Source organism: Antedon mediterranea, chromosome 4 (genome assembly GCF_964355755.1).
Source record: "Antedon mediterranea chromosome 4, ecAntMedi1.1, whole genome shotgun sequence".
Lineage (NCBI taxonomy): Eukaryota > Metazoa > Echinodermata > Crinoidea > Comatulida > Antedonidae > Antedon > Antedon mediterranea.
In genome coordinates this window covers 4,323,932-4,339,836 of record NC_092673.1, presented here as the reverse complement: position 1 = coordinate 4,339,836, position 15,905 = coordinate 4,323,932, and the positions used below count along the sequence as shown (strand labels likewise).

General features: G+C 32.7%; 1 protein-coding gene across 2 annotated transcripts in view; it reads left to right on the top strand.

Moving 5' to 3' along the window:
- Positions 1–9,713, top strand: part of LOC140046375 (rRNA N(6)-adenosine-methyltransferase ZCCHC4-like) — a 34,285-nt gene extending 24,572 nt beyond the window's left edge. The window contains exons 11-13 of one of the 2 annotated variants that reach the window (XR_011844770.1): positions 6,906–7,232; positions 7,411–8,064; positions 8,524–9,713. Coding sequence is in view for 1 of the 2 variants with exons in the window: in XM_072090999.1 (XP_071947100.1) it covers positions 6,906–7,232; positions 7,411–7,465 (382 nt within the window). In the remaining variant the exon portion in view is untranslated. Of the gene's footprint in view, positions 1–6,905; positions 7,233–7,410 lie in introns of both variants that reach the window. The other variant, XM_072090999.1, reaches the window with a different exon arrangement.
- The last annotated feature ends 6,192 nt before the right edge of the window (positions 9,714–15,905 follow it).

The window sequence follows — 15,905 nt, the reverse complement described above, 5'->3', positions numbered from 1 at the left end:
ATATTGTGCCTTTTGCTAAATTACAAAGATTTAATTTTACATTACATTGTAAAATTTATTTTATTTACTTTATTTTACATCGGTAGCTCTAGCTAACAGTTGTATTACAGTAGTACAGAGGCTTAAAAAACTACAGAAATATACAAACGACATTAAAACATACAGATACAAGAGGATTCATAAAGTTAAAATTCTCAAACAAATTTAAAAAATTTAAAATTCTATGTATTTATGTATAACATTTCCACATACAAATTCAGATAATTAATTATTGTTTGATCATCATTCACAAATGATGTGGAATTTATTGTAATTTACTGGGCGTCATAATTGTCAACTTCACGTCGTCTGCTTGTTTAACAGACGATCTATGACGCACTTAAACGACAAAATATGCTACAGTATCCGACCCATAGTCACCATCATGAGTATTGTATAGCCATTTTCGACATTCCTTTCTCAGTTTTAGTGGCATTGAGCTTGGCCATCAGGTGAATGTAACGAGATTGAATGGGCGTGTGCCACAAATGAAACTAACCAACCGCAATGATCTTTCTATTTCGTGTTTATTTGTTTATAGTTAAATTCAATTACTTTTGAAGTTTGAAATCTGTTTAAGAAGTTTAAATCAACTTCTGTCATTCTTTTATTTTAGAAAATGTTATGATGCCATGGTAGCTTGGTGATTCACATGTTTGGACTTACTAATTCCTGGTTCTTTGGTTCAAATCCCATGGCTTCATCATGTTCATATCAACTTCTGTCATTCTTATATTTTAGAAAATGTTATGGTATGGTAGCTTGGTGATTCACATGTGTGGACTTACTAATTCCTGGTTCTTTGGTTCAAATCCCATGGCTTCATCATGTTCATATCAACTTCTGTCATTCTTATATTTTAGAAAATGTTATGGTATGGTAGCCATGGTGATTCACATGTGTGCACTACCCAATTCCTGGTTCTTTGGTTCAAATCCCATGGTTTCATCACAATGCCAGGGTTATTCTATGTTATTATTATAAATGTAGTGTCTTTCATTTAAATTGGTTTTAAACTCACAATTGGTATCATTTCGTTTTTTTTCACAATGCATCAAACATGCTATTTATACAGATTAATTCAAAGTATTAAATAAAAGATGCAAAGCCGTGAAAAGACCAAATAAGCTCAATATAGAGCTTTAGGTCTGGTTTCACCAGTACAAAATAAACTAATACTTGTATCAAATACAAATAAACAATTACTTAAATCTTAATCTTAACTTAAGATTTATTATTGCAAAATATGATTGTGATGAACAAGTCGGTGTTTAATTGGAATCAAATGTGAAGATGACAATAACAGATAGCAAGCTATTATAAATATGAAATTAATTACTCTATCATCCGTTATAAACATCTGCAACGAATCACAGTCTTTTATTTCCGTTTGGTAAGACAATTTTTTGGAAAGTATTTGATATTGTCACCCAAAATTGTCACCCACAGTTCCCAAAAATCAATTCTTCCATTGTTTGTTTTGTTCTTTATTTCCATTGTGTACAGTTATGTTGTTACTTTTACAAAATCTCTTTGCAAAAACTTTTGACACCAAATTTTGTCAGAAATACCATTGTTAGTTACTTTTGCAAAATCATTTTTGCGGAAAATGCTTATGGTAAAGTTCAAATGTACTAATGGCAAAGAGTAAACAAATTTATCAATAATAAGGCTTCTTTATATTTGTTAGAAATCACTGATCACTCTTCATAGCCAATCAGCTATTAAGAAACATTCTATTTAACCAATCAAGCGTGCAGATATATTTCTAACAGTAAATCAATGTCGCAAATGGTACTTATGTTTTATATGTTTGCTCAATGGTGCGAAGCGTTGAAGTAGTTCTGTTTATTTGCTTCTGTTGAAATAAACTGTAGTGATGGATTGTTTGTGGATTTCGGAGTTTTTGTAAATTTCCTACAGGCACAACGACCAAGTTCTGTATTTATTTACGTTGACGTTAAAACGATTAATTCCTTGGTTATGTTTGTCAGGTTAAATTCCATCTGCTAACTGAATTGGTTTTATAGAGAATATTTCTTCCAGCCTTTCGAGCATCCAATATCTATCAAAACCCTGGTTCATGCTGACTCTAATAAATTAATAACAAGCAATTGACTTAAATGAAATAAGCCCTACTTAATTTTAGGGTCTGTTTCTATTGACAAAGAGAATGCGGGTTTTAAAACCGTATTTTCTTGCCAACAGAAATGGATCCGTTAAATAAGCCACCAAAAAAAAAACTGGTCTTAAGTACGGTTTTAATCCGATTTCGATTGACAAAACCGTTTGTAAAAACAGTTTCTGCTGAAAACAATTTTTACCTGCAATGCAATCACGGTCTCAACTTGACCTCAGAAGGTCACTGAATGGTGTGAGAAAAAAATTAGGCTGCAACATCATTTTTGTTTTAACAAATCATCAAAAACCCGTTTCCAATAAAACTGTTCTTTTGGATTTTGTCTATAGAAACAGGCCCTTATTCTACAGATCAAAATGTATCATTTTCATGTCGTTATTTAGAATAACACTTCTGGTTTTACACCAGCTACCTCGTGTCCTATTTAATTACCATTACCTCATCTATTACAGTATAGACTTTGCTTACTTACAAATCTGTGTATTAATTTGTTCCCTCTGAAAACTGTGAAATTAGTGATTTTCTGAATAAGAACTCATGTAGACTATATCACTTGTTTGTCCTTTTATCAGTTTGTTCTTCTGTGTTCTTGTATGTTAATAATTACACACATTTCTGGATTACTGAGATATAGCCAGTTTATACCAACCCACCCACTCATAAAGGGAAATTGTTATTGATGTTTATGAAATTGATTTAGTTGACGTCATCTGGTTTTGGTTCTGTGGCAATACATTTCTAGACATTTATTATTGCATACAGGAGATTAAATTAAGATTTATACTTTATATATCTATTCACATATATTATTAATGTGTGACATTATCTATTTCAACCATATGTCTACTTTATTACCAAGTGGAGCTGTAGCTTGGTAGTAGAAGTGGAGCTGTAGCTTGGTGCCTTCCAATCCCAAGGTCCTGGGTTCAATCCCAACCTAGTGCCAGCGTTCAATCCTGACATGGTGTAATTCATGACTCTTTTCAACTCCACTCCGTAAGCCTCAAATGAGACTTAATTTAGAAGCACGATAAATTATAAATTGTAAAATAGTTTATCCATCCTGTAATTGACGAGTTTGTGCTCACTGTTGGATTTAAAAAAAAAAAGTTTATTTGTCCATATATCTTCTACTAAGTTTACTTCTATATAAAATAAGTATTTGGTAGAATCAGAAACTCTCTATTGCACCAAATTGGTTTTCATGATTTTACTCATGACTTCAGTCATTCCACTTCCTTCCTCAGTGCTGTCTTTTCTTCAAGATGTTGGCCTACATGTCAGATCATCAACAAAATTTACAAAATTGATTAAAGATGTACAACAACACTAAAAAAGCTAAACATGTTTGTTGCGGAGAGACGGTTATAGATATTACATGTTTATTTATCATGAATAGGCGTACTTATATTTTGATTTTTCAAGTGTGTTTCTACTTCCTTTTTTAGAAATTAAAAAGTATTTATTAAAATAGAAAGGATATACAATTAAAGTCAAGATTAAAGATGTATTGTCCCCCTGAAAAAATAAATTCTTAACAAAATTTTTTTTTAATATTCTATTTTAATGTAACATAATAGTTATCCACTTTGACCAAAAATTGGATCGAAAAAAAATGTATTACCTGAAAAAAATGTAATTTAAAGCAAAAAATGGTCAAATTGGCTGCCAGCCAATGAATTTTTGGTTGAATTTAACCATTTATTTTGTCATTTTACAAGTTAAAACATAATTTGTTTCGGTTTTTTTTTCTACGGAAGTGATTAACTTTATTAAAACTAAGAAATAACATATTTAAAGTCTGATTTAATTAACCTTCATTTTTCATGTTTTTGGGGGACAATACATCTTTAACTACAGTACTGAGTATAATATGTTTGTGTCTGAACATATAGAGATGCCCAGTGTGTAAAACATTTATCCCTGCATACACATACACATCTGGAAATTTATAACACCGGGGAAAATCACTTCCTTGATAATATCTTCCTAAACACTATCTGCTACTTTTGATACTTACAATATTATATGTTTTCGTCTTTTCCATTGATTGTAAACCTCTAATTAAACTTAATTTTTATTCAGTATTTTATTTATTATTCAACTTCTGTTTCCAATAATAGTCAATATAAACAATAAATTTTTATTATTATCATACTGTAAATAATCTCTGTATATATTTTGTAATTAATATTTATATAGGTTTTTTTTGTGAAAATCACTGTAAATATACGTTATTATGGTTACCATTGTAATACCAAAAAAATGTACGATTTATTGAATAAAGTTCACATATATCACACCTATCAATGTCAAATGGTCTAGAAAAAAATTATCCCAGTAGCATAATAGAAATGGAATTTTTTTGTAAATTTTCAGCGAAAGAACTCTATAAGCAGCTGAAATATTTCCAGTTACTTTTTTTATATTTTTCTCTGGAAATACCGCTTTATTAAGTGCCAGTTGTTTTCACATCCGAAATTTGCTCCCAAATTCATGGTATCCTGTTTGTGAGGGGTCAAATTGACTTCTTTCGTAATTGTGTTTGCCTTCACAAAAGTGATAGCAATTCGTGGGATAACAACCATGTCGATTTAGCCTAGTATGTGTCGGTTATTTTTTTTGTTATTTTTCCATAGAAATACCTCTAAGTGCCAGTTGTTTTCACATACGAAATTCGCTCCCAAATTCATGGTATCCTGTTTGTAATGGGTCAAATTGACTTCCTTCGTAATTGTGTTTGCCTTCACAAAAGTGATAGCAAATTGTGTGATACCAACCATGTCGATTTAGCCTAGTATGTGTCTGTTATTATTTTCGTCTTGTTGCTAATATAATTAATTTTATCGCTTATGCTCTATCTACACTATCAAACTTTATGTGACAAAAAAATATGATGTGCCCTTATATAGACATGATGATGTCATATGAGTACCATATTTGGGCGTATCACTACCATATTTGGGTACATCACACTTTTTTTGTCAAACCAGTTTGATAGTGACAGAGCTTTAGAAACGCTATGATAATATTCAGGTTTTTTTCTTTTTGTACTCATTTATATTGCGATTCTAGATTCATGTTTAGTTGATATTTGTTCATAATAATATTGAAAACATACAATAATTTCAGACTTGTTCTGTTGATTGTATGTTATCTTATAGAGTATCACGGTGTGACGTCACAACGTTAGAGGGCGCTGCATGGTTGCTAGCCAACCAAAAAATGCGTTCAGCGCTACTATGTTGATAAACAGTAAAGATCTGTATTTCTATCAAATTATGTATCTTAGCTTGATGTTTTTTAACTTAAACTGTAGTTAAAGAATAAATAGATTATTAAAAAACAAATATTTAGTGATCTTTTGAAATTTTAGTTTGTTTTTATTGGAAATTATTAAGTTTTAAAATGACTTCTGTAATAAGCCAATTCCAAACCATTGGTGATCTTGGAGTCAATCAGGCAGGCTTAACGCATTTTTGGTTGCGCTAGCAACCACGCAGCGCCACCTATCGTCGTGACGTCAGCACCGTGATACTCTATACCTGAATTAATATACTGTAATGTAATACACATTTGTCTTACAGTATTGTACAGGAATATATATACAGGTTTCATTATGAGTATACCCCGGAGTATACAAGAGTCTTTACACTGATGAGTTCAATTTCTCGTTGTCTTGTGCCTGTGAACAAGGGTGTATGACACGATCAAAGTTTTGTAGAGTTCAAACCAAGTCATATGAGATCTTAACTAAAAATAACAGTTCCAAGACAAGGTATAAAGATTCACAGAAAGCGTCACTTCCATACCATAAATAGAAAGAGCTGTTTATAACAATTAAATTGTATCCAAGAGATGATCTTCTTACCTAACCTACCTATTCCCATTGATGTACATTGTCATTGTTTTATTCAATTGTAATGTTTTCTTTACCGCTAGTTACCACCATGACTATCTGATTACCCAGAGTTCCCGTGAGAATCTCATCATTCAGCACCCCTTAGCAACAGTCACCTAGCAATAGGATTTTAACAACAGGGTCAATTTTTTAACAGCTATCAAATCTTGTTAGGATGTCATGTCGTTCGTCGAGTCTGTTTTTTTGTGTATGTTGACACACGAATGCGCACCTGGTGGTTTTTTGTATATTCTGCGTTTTTTCAAAATCTTGATTATGAATAAACTTTGTACCATGGTAGGCCTATTCCTTTTTAAGAGAAGAAGGGTGTAAGAGTGGTACATTGATTATTTTATCAATGGTGAAAAGACACTAGAGAAGCAATGATATATCCAATCACCTCTGGTTGGTTGATAACTGACGTTAAATATTTTGTAGAAATTTCAATCAGGCTCCTGAAGAAAAATAGTACATTAATATATAATCTAATTCCATCATAATTTATGATGGCTCATTCAGTAATTGTTTATTAATATTTAGATATATTTGTTAGTGTTATTTGATATCATAAAGAAATTGATAAAACATTGTTATATATTATTTATATGACTTACAATACATATGACTTATGATTTTTGATATAGTTATTGTTATTTAAAATCATATATACAGTAAAAAAATTATTACTGTATAATAATATAACATCTCTATGTTAACAATTTCATTATAATACACATGTAAATATATATGGTACCTGTAAAAACAAATCCACAAAAGTATTATTCATAACATTCAACTTATGGTAGTTTGTGGTTGTCTTTACAGGTTTGGTGGAAAGAAAAGGAATTTTGACAGTTTGTTAAACGATCCAGGTGAAACACTTGTAAAACAAAACACAGAGCAAGCTAGCAGCAAGCAAAAAATGAGTGATACAAACGATGCTGACTTTCAAGAAACGACTTCACTGAAAAATAATTCAGAACAGACACCTTGTTATAACAAGGATGATTATGTATCAATAAAGAAGAACAGTGTGAACATTACAAAAGTAGGCCAGAGATCCAGGACTGCGTTTGTCAACGTATCTAAACGACCGATAAAGCACAAGGTGTCAGCTAGTAAACGGTTCAGAAGGAAAAAGATTCTTCAGTTGTGAGAAAGAACTCTCCTTTTTTAAATCTTGTTTATGATTTTAAAAACAAAGATACTGTAGTTAATTTATTTGAAATATTACTGAACATATAGGCCTATGATATTAATCTATGGGTTGGTTATTCTAACCATAATTGTCTAATGAAGAGTTATAATACAATGTCAATGTTCTCCACAGTTCTCTGGTTAAGATTAGGACAGACAATAACACCAGTGTCTCCACAATTCTCTGATATAAGGAGTACAATAATGGCAATGTTCTCCACAGCTCTCTGGTAAAGATTTATAAGGAGGAAAATAATGGCAATGTTCTCCACAGTTCTCTGGTGAAGGCTTATAAGAAGGATAATAATGGCAGTGTTCTCCACAGTTCTCTGGTGAAGGCTTATAAGGACAGTAATGCCAGTGGTCTCCATAGTTCTCTGATATGGACTTACAAAGGAGGACAGCTTATAAGAAGGCAATAACGTCAATGTTTTAAACATTTCTCTGATGAAAGCTTTAAAACCAATATTCTCCACAGTTCTTTGAAAAAGAGTCCAAAATGCTAATGTTCCTCAAAGTTCTCAACAGTATCTCTGTGAATTCTTTGTGGCTATTTCTTCCTGCTCTTATACAATGATTTCAGAACCTGAATTCATTTTGAATCATTGCTTTATTTAGTTTTGTCACATTTAATACTCCAAAAGACCCATGATGAATTGTTGCCAATACAGAACATATTTTGGATCCCTTCGGATGTTGATAAACACTCGCCAATTTATTTTTTATGGACAAGCAACACTACACATGCTTCATGCAGGGAGTTACAACTCCCTGCTTCATGTAACAGGTATTGTTTTGCAAATTTGTTGTATATTGCAAATGGGTGAAATCGAATCATAACGTTGTATTTCCCATTGGGAGTCAGGCTTTAAATACAAGTGTTCACTGTCCTTTCACTGTACCATTTACTATTTATGTTCAGTTTGTTGTAAATTTGAGTTAAGATGTCTTTAAGATTGTTTGTGTAGAACTTTGATTTAAGATTCAGCTCCTGATTAATCAATAGTCTTTTCAGCCTATTTTCCACCGTAAGTTTGTACGCATGCGTAGAGAGGGATTTGGAAGATGGAAACATGAATATGCATGCATATAAGCTGAAGCTTTCGAATCAATCGCGCGTAAAAATTCGCCTAGTTGAAAATCGGTTTTATGTCAATACTGCAGTAGGCTTATTTATTATAATTCTTGTAAACAAACTTTACAAAATGTTCAGATTAGTTCAAAGGTTCGTCTGTTTATGTTGCAGCTCTTTTGATGCTGTCTCGCCACCACTTACGAAGTTCTCCAGATGCCATTGCCTGGAATTGGCACGTTTTCTGAATCATCTCTTGGGTCTCCAATAATTTCTCCCAGTTGCATGACACTTATTTCTATCAGTTCTCAAGAAATCAGGTAGAATTATAAATACTATTTCTAACTGAAAGTATGTTACATTGTTTCACTTAAATACTCACTTTATTTCACTACAAATAAGCCTATCGAAAAATAAATAACATAACTTTCACAGTTCACCTTGAGTTTGTAATTATTCTAGCACTTTTGGATGTCATGCACTTTGATAATATAATGTGGTTCTATAATTATGTGTTTTACAGCAATAAAATATTAATATTATATAATATTAACATGTATTAATTAAATAAGAATCTTGACCCTCGCTGGTGTCTGGTATATTATTGTACAGCAGTACAAACCAATCTTGCAGTAACTTTGGTATAAAGTGGTGCAGTACAAAATTGATGGAACAAACGTGATAAATATCGGCATTCACGATATCTAACTGACTAAAGATATCTTCATCTCGCATCAAAGTTTTGTGCGGAAGCCAATGTCTTATAACACTATAACATTGCCACCCTTATGTGAATTTAGATGTTAACAATAGTAATTGCTTTGCGTTTAGTACTCTGGTCTATCGAGATATAGTTGGCAACGAATCTTCCAACCTATGCCAAGACGACTCTTAACATTGTTGTGGCATCATACAATCATTTTTTATCTTTGAATTCGAAGAATAATAATCGAATTTTAATTTTGAAATGATTTATGTCTGTAATAATTAATAAACAGTGTTTATATGCTTTAATATATATGTTGAATAAAATGTAACTAGTCTTGTAGTCTACTGAACTTAGGTTTGTTGGCATTCGGAAAATCATTGCCTACGCATTTACGTGGTGGCAAAAATATAGGCCTTTGGAGACCTTTGTAATACTGAGGCACTTTGCAATAGGTCTACCTGACGCACTTTGTAATACCTGACGCAATTTGTAATACCTAACGCAATTTGTAGTACCTGACGCAACTTGTAATACCTGACGCAACTTGTAAAACCTGATGATGCACTTTGTTATACCTGACGCACTTTGTAATATCTGACGCAATTTATAATACTGACGCACTTTGTAATATCTGACGCAATTTATAATACTGACGCACTTTGTAATATCTGACGCAATTTATAATACTGACGCACTTTGTAATATCTGACGCAATTTATAATACTGACGCACTTTGTAATACCTGACGCATTTTAAAATACCTGACGCACATTGTAATACTGATGCAATTTGTAATACTGATGCGAGTTGTGATACTGACGCACTTTGTAATACCTGACGCACTTTGTAATACCTGACGCACTTAGTAATACTGACGCACTTTTGTAATTAATACAATTGTAATTGTTGCAGTTAATACTTTTTAATCAAGTTGTCGCACGTTTTAATCATTGTTCTCGCACTTTTTTAAATCAAGTTGTTGCACTTTTTAATAAATTGAGCTGTCGTGTTTCAGTAAAAATACCTATCGCAAGTACAATGATTAAAGTACAATGTAGCACACTGAACACACACAGCTTTTGCGAACAAATAATTAAAATTCAAAAAGTTTAGGAACTGTTCCAAACTAAAATGGTATTGAAGCAAGAATTTTGTTGGGATTCGTAGTGGACATATCGCCGAAGGTCTATCAAACTCAAAATTCTTCTTAGTATAAAAATATCATTTACGCTATTTTTACAGATAACGTTCGTGATAATGATGAGGTTTTAAAAATGTCCAACCTTGTAAATCAAAACTGCAATGTCAATTACCTCTGACAGACGTATCGTTCTAATCGAATTATTTGATAATGGAACATTACAGCGCCCACCACGCCATTCTTGACCATCGTTTGTCGCCTTTTTAATTTTCTAGGTCGCAGACAACTGATGAAACGCGTTGGGGCACTTTTTTTTCTTGGAACTTTCGGAATAAAATAGATCAAAAAAGTTGTTTTCCTGCGTGTGTGGATCTAGTACAGTCTATGCTGCTCATCTTTCACTATCTTGTCATCATCAATTAATGTAGACACACTATATGGTAGAGTGATGATTGAAAATTACACCAGTTGATGTGAAACAATAAAATAGGCCTGTATTGATGTAGCCTTATCTTATAAGGTTAAATCAGTTTAATATTTTGCCTTTATTTAATCTACTTAGTTCATAAAGTCTTGATCTGTTTTCTACGGGCACCCGGAGATTCAGACGTGCGACAAACAGATGTGGAGAAAACTGGAATCGTAATTCTCAACTGCTCCATGATGAGGGTTAGCTATTTTTATACCTGGTTAAACCAGGTATGTTAGATAATATAACTACTGAGCCTACTATTGAATAATCTAATCAACGTCACCGTTGTCATTCAAAAATCATTTCACCAATTAACTAGAAAAGAATACAGGGGGAATACAGGCAATTTCAATAAGAAAAAATATTTCGCGCCGATTCAAGAGAACGGCGCGCAGTTACCATGCTGTAGCTTATAGTTTACTACGGCTGAAAAAGTGGTATTTAGAAACTCGGATTGGGCATGCGCACACCCCAAAGCACGTCTGGGGAAAAGAGTCTATGAAAACGTTTGCTGATAAATATTTAGATGCACGGTAGTTATCGTCAGATGAGCGGCGTTTTTGTAAGAAATATGTCTTGTTTTAGTCTGTTGTTGCTTGAACCACCACTTATATTCATTCATTCATTCATTCAACATGATTTTTACAAATTAAATCAGTAATATTTTGTAGAAATATGTTTAACGCGCATTTCAAATTACTGACACATCGCTAGTGTTAACCCCGACTAGCAACCCCCCTTGTTCGATTTGCATTCACATACACCTAAATAAATTCCTGTCATTTGATTGGACGATTGTGGGTCACATGGCGTGCAATAGTACGCACTATACATTTATATAAACGCTCTTGTTTCCCATCTTTACCATTAGGCCTATATTAACTTATTAATTTAACTCGTTTCGGATGCCACTCTTCGATAGTGATTCAAATTGTGTGACTCCATGTCTTATTTGAGCCCCGGAAGGTAACGCCCAAGCCAAGCCCCATGCAACTCGCTAACAACCCACTGCGTTGCTGTATAGTTAAATGTTTCACCGATTAGCCTCAAAATTAATATACGAGAAGATAACGATCTGCAGCTGTTATATTATACCATTACCCTAATGTCAAGTTCGTTTGTGTTTCCTCGTTGAACGGTGTTTCTTCTTTATTACTCCTCCAGTTATAATAAAAAGATACAGTAACATTCTTATTGAATAAGTTTTAATTAACCAACATTTTTTTTTTGTAAAATAAGAAATTACTCACAATCGTTGGCGTTTCCTCTTTAAATTGTGTCTTTTATTTTATCATTAATTCAGCTTTTTAAAAACAATAAATTGCTCGCATTTAACAGTATTTTATTTTAAAAGTTTACAGCAAATTGTATTTTAATATGCTTTTGCATGTCATAACCCAGTGTTTGCTCCCTTTTACAACTTATCTAAATAAGATTGGATCTAAATTGTTTAAAAAATAAGTTTAATGGCAACTGCGGGCAAAACATTTTTATTGATCATACATTCCAATAATTATTGATCTATAGTTGCCCCTATGTTCTTTCACTTTCTAAGGAGTTACCAGATATTACATTAGGCCTATGTTAAACTACCTAACTACTGACAAAAAATCTGTCTGGTTTTTATAGCAGAATTTTGCACCATTTTGTATTTGACCATTTTAAGGGAAATTCATGTTTGTTCGCCATGATTTATGTTACACATATTTGATTTATATACATTTAACCAAAAATTATATTTAAAATCCATGCCTGCTGTACCTGAGCTTTCAGCCACTTAGAATGACATGTCAATTGGAAAGCACGGTATAAGTACAATGTCACCTTTTCTGTCGTCGAGAGACAATACAATATACAGTACAACTGTTTATAACCATCGAAACCATCGGTGACTTTATAAATACATTGATGTGGTTTGACAAACGTTTCTAAATGACCACAACTTAATTAAACGGTGTATCTGTTTCCACATTTTTTGTGGTGTCCGGGGTGGTCATCAACCACAGAAATCATTCATCTTGGGAGGTGTTAAATCTACTTTAATGACCTATTTAAATCGGAAACAAACTTAAATTTAAAATGATTAGATTAAACTAATTTCCAATTCAATTTCTTTTATTTCGGAAATATTTCATCCATATCAACAAACGTACAAGCACAAAAAAAAAATTCGCAAACTCTATAAGCTTAAATATATAGGATACTTCTCCATCTACAATACATTTTTTTTAGTTATGGAGCATAATGTTTGCAAACACAAGCAACAAGAATATTACAACTATTCAACGTTGCATAAAACTATAGTGTAAATATAGTATATTTTAGTAATTTCAAATATTTTTGTTGAATAAAATAATATAACATATCGGAATATACAAACAGTTTAATTTTAAATTAGGCCTAATAATAGTTGATATGGAAATAAAACGCTGTCAAACCTACCAATATTCGCATGTATGAAATTAATAATTTACTTTTTAGCTAGTTTTTGCTTTCAGCTCTAGTGCTAAACCTAACACTTTGATCCAAACAGTGTTTTGTAAGGTAGACCTAAATGTTTGAATATTGCGTTTTTCCCCGTGGGAAGTGTGTCGAACCATTCTAAAGAAGGAGTTTGGGGATGTCGACAAATTTAATAAACGTCTCCGTATCGTGGAATGTTCACAAAAACAAATGATCCGTAAAGGAAACTGTGTTATTAATATCACGTCGTATAAAATGTAATGGTTATTGACTAAGGAATTTGTTTTTGATTTAACAACGAAATTGATCTTTAATTATATAACACCCCACTCAAGATACCTGGGTTACATGACAATGTTTTCTGAATGTCAATGAACCGACATGAACTGGAAAGTATTATAGTCTTATTAGCAAAATAGAGGTATATGTTATATTTATTACCTTGCATTTGAGTACAGCATTAAGCGTGGTTCCCACTAGAACGCGACGCAGCGACATATCGACGCAAAGTGCTGTATTTCGTGGGGACCGACGACGCAACAGTGCTGCAAACATCGTAGGTTTGATTTTACGCAGGCGGGGGCAAACACAATGAGTGGAAGGGCATTTTCTTACGTTGCGTAGATTGCGTTACATTGCGTCGCTAGTGAGAACCAAGCTTTAAAGGCAGGCCCCTATATATAGTCAAGTCCAATGTACATTTGAATTTGGTTTCGTAATTCTACCGAGAGCCACGACTAGGCCTACTCTTCAAAAAGTATATACTTAATGAGGTCACAGTGTGAACCCAGTTTGCTCCTCTGTTCCGCTACGTGGAATAAGGAATTCCAACGATATCGTGATTTATTACCTGGGTTGTGCGCACTAAATTACTTTAAAAAGTAACTCGTAATTTAAAAGTACACTAAAGCACGAATATGATAAGGGGGAAAGACGCTATATATTCAACCTGGCGATGTTCCTTTTGTAAAACAAACTTCTAAATAGGACTTGCACCTGAATTATATTTTTAATTTATTTGTATTTGTACTCCATTTTTGTTATATTTTTATACATTTTTATCTTATAATGCATTTGTAATAATTGCATTCAATTGACATTTGTTTTATGTGGACAATGTATTAATGAGACAATTTGTTTGGTCCTAAAGGTATGCCCTTAATAATATCTACTACCGGTATATTATTTAAGTTGTTGAAGGTTCTTAAATAGAGGTCCTATATAACTATATAAGTTTCCTGTTTGCAATCCCTGTATATGGCACTTTATCTGAATGTTTCTTAAAGGGTTGATATGTCAGGAATGTAATTTGCATACCATGTGGTTCTGTTCTAATGCCTGCGATATGGGCGTCGGAAGAAACGGTCATTTCTGGAAAACAATTATTTTGACAATTACAAATAAATATGTAAGTACATTGATGCCTCATTTTATTTTATAGTTTTTAAAACGATTCTTGACGTCATGCTCTAGGATATTAAGCATCATTCAAAGTAACATTTATTTCTCTTCTTTTCTTTCATAGAATATAAAAATTAACAGTAAATATGATTAAAATAAGAGGGGCAACATTCCAAAAAAGCGAAGCTTGTATAAGGCAGCCCATAAAAACTGAAAAAAAAACAGGTCAGCACGGGAACCGGAAACAGGGCAAAAACAGTAATGAAGACTTTTAGTTTCAGGGTACCGAAAAGACTGAATATCAATTATTAAATGCTCCATGTAGACAAACACACGTTAGTATGGCGTTCGTATTCGAAATTTAAATATCTTCATTTCCAATGAATTTAATGGAATGCTATGAAGAAAATATGATATTTATATATTTCAGGGGTTCTTTTGTGATTATCAATCACGGATCTTGTGTAGTCAGGTGACGAAGATATTTCTACTCTTTGGAGCCTCGCACCACTTGGATCTGGGGTAGAAGTTATCCAGAATACCAAATTAACTCCTACACCCATACCTACCACGTTATTAGAATTAATCCCACCGGGTTCATAATTTATTCTTCCGCTAACCAAAGGACCGTCCTCGGGTTATTTTCCTGCTTAACAAGACATTTGATGGGATGACAATAATCGCGCCCAGAAGTTTTTAAATTGAATAACTTACAAAAATAAATAATTGTACAGTATATCGAAACTCCCACACTTATATGAAGAAAAAAGCGTAAGTTTAAGCAAATAAGGTGTGTAATTGACGGTAAGGCTGGAAATGAAATATATGTTCTTGCATATAATAACTTGATTGTTCTACAACCTCACGTACACCTAAAAGTATGATCACAGCCGGTAGCTATAGTTTCGACGATCGTGCTTAATGTGTAAGATAAAGGAGCTGGACATGCTGGGACCAAATGCTTCGGTATTCCAGGTACAGACAAACGGGAACCATATAATATTAAATAAAGTTCGTTAAAATATCATAATTAAATAGTTTATGAACTATGAAATTCCATGATTTTCTGTCGCTATAAGCCGGATTTGAATGTTACAGATTACATTATGGCACAGACATCCATTTCTATATTTATTTGCCAAATGCAATATCAAATTTGAAACAACAAATCTGCAGGCATATTGTTTTTGACGGTTCATGCGTAGGCCTACAAATATCTGGAGATAAGTAAAGATAAAGATAAAATACAATTGCTATTCATCCCGTTTTCTATATGGATTTATTTATTAACATTTTTTTATTATTTTTTTGCCAGAATTATGGAAGCAGAAATGGAACATTGTAAAGCAATAACATTTACCTGCAAGTAT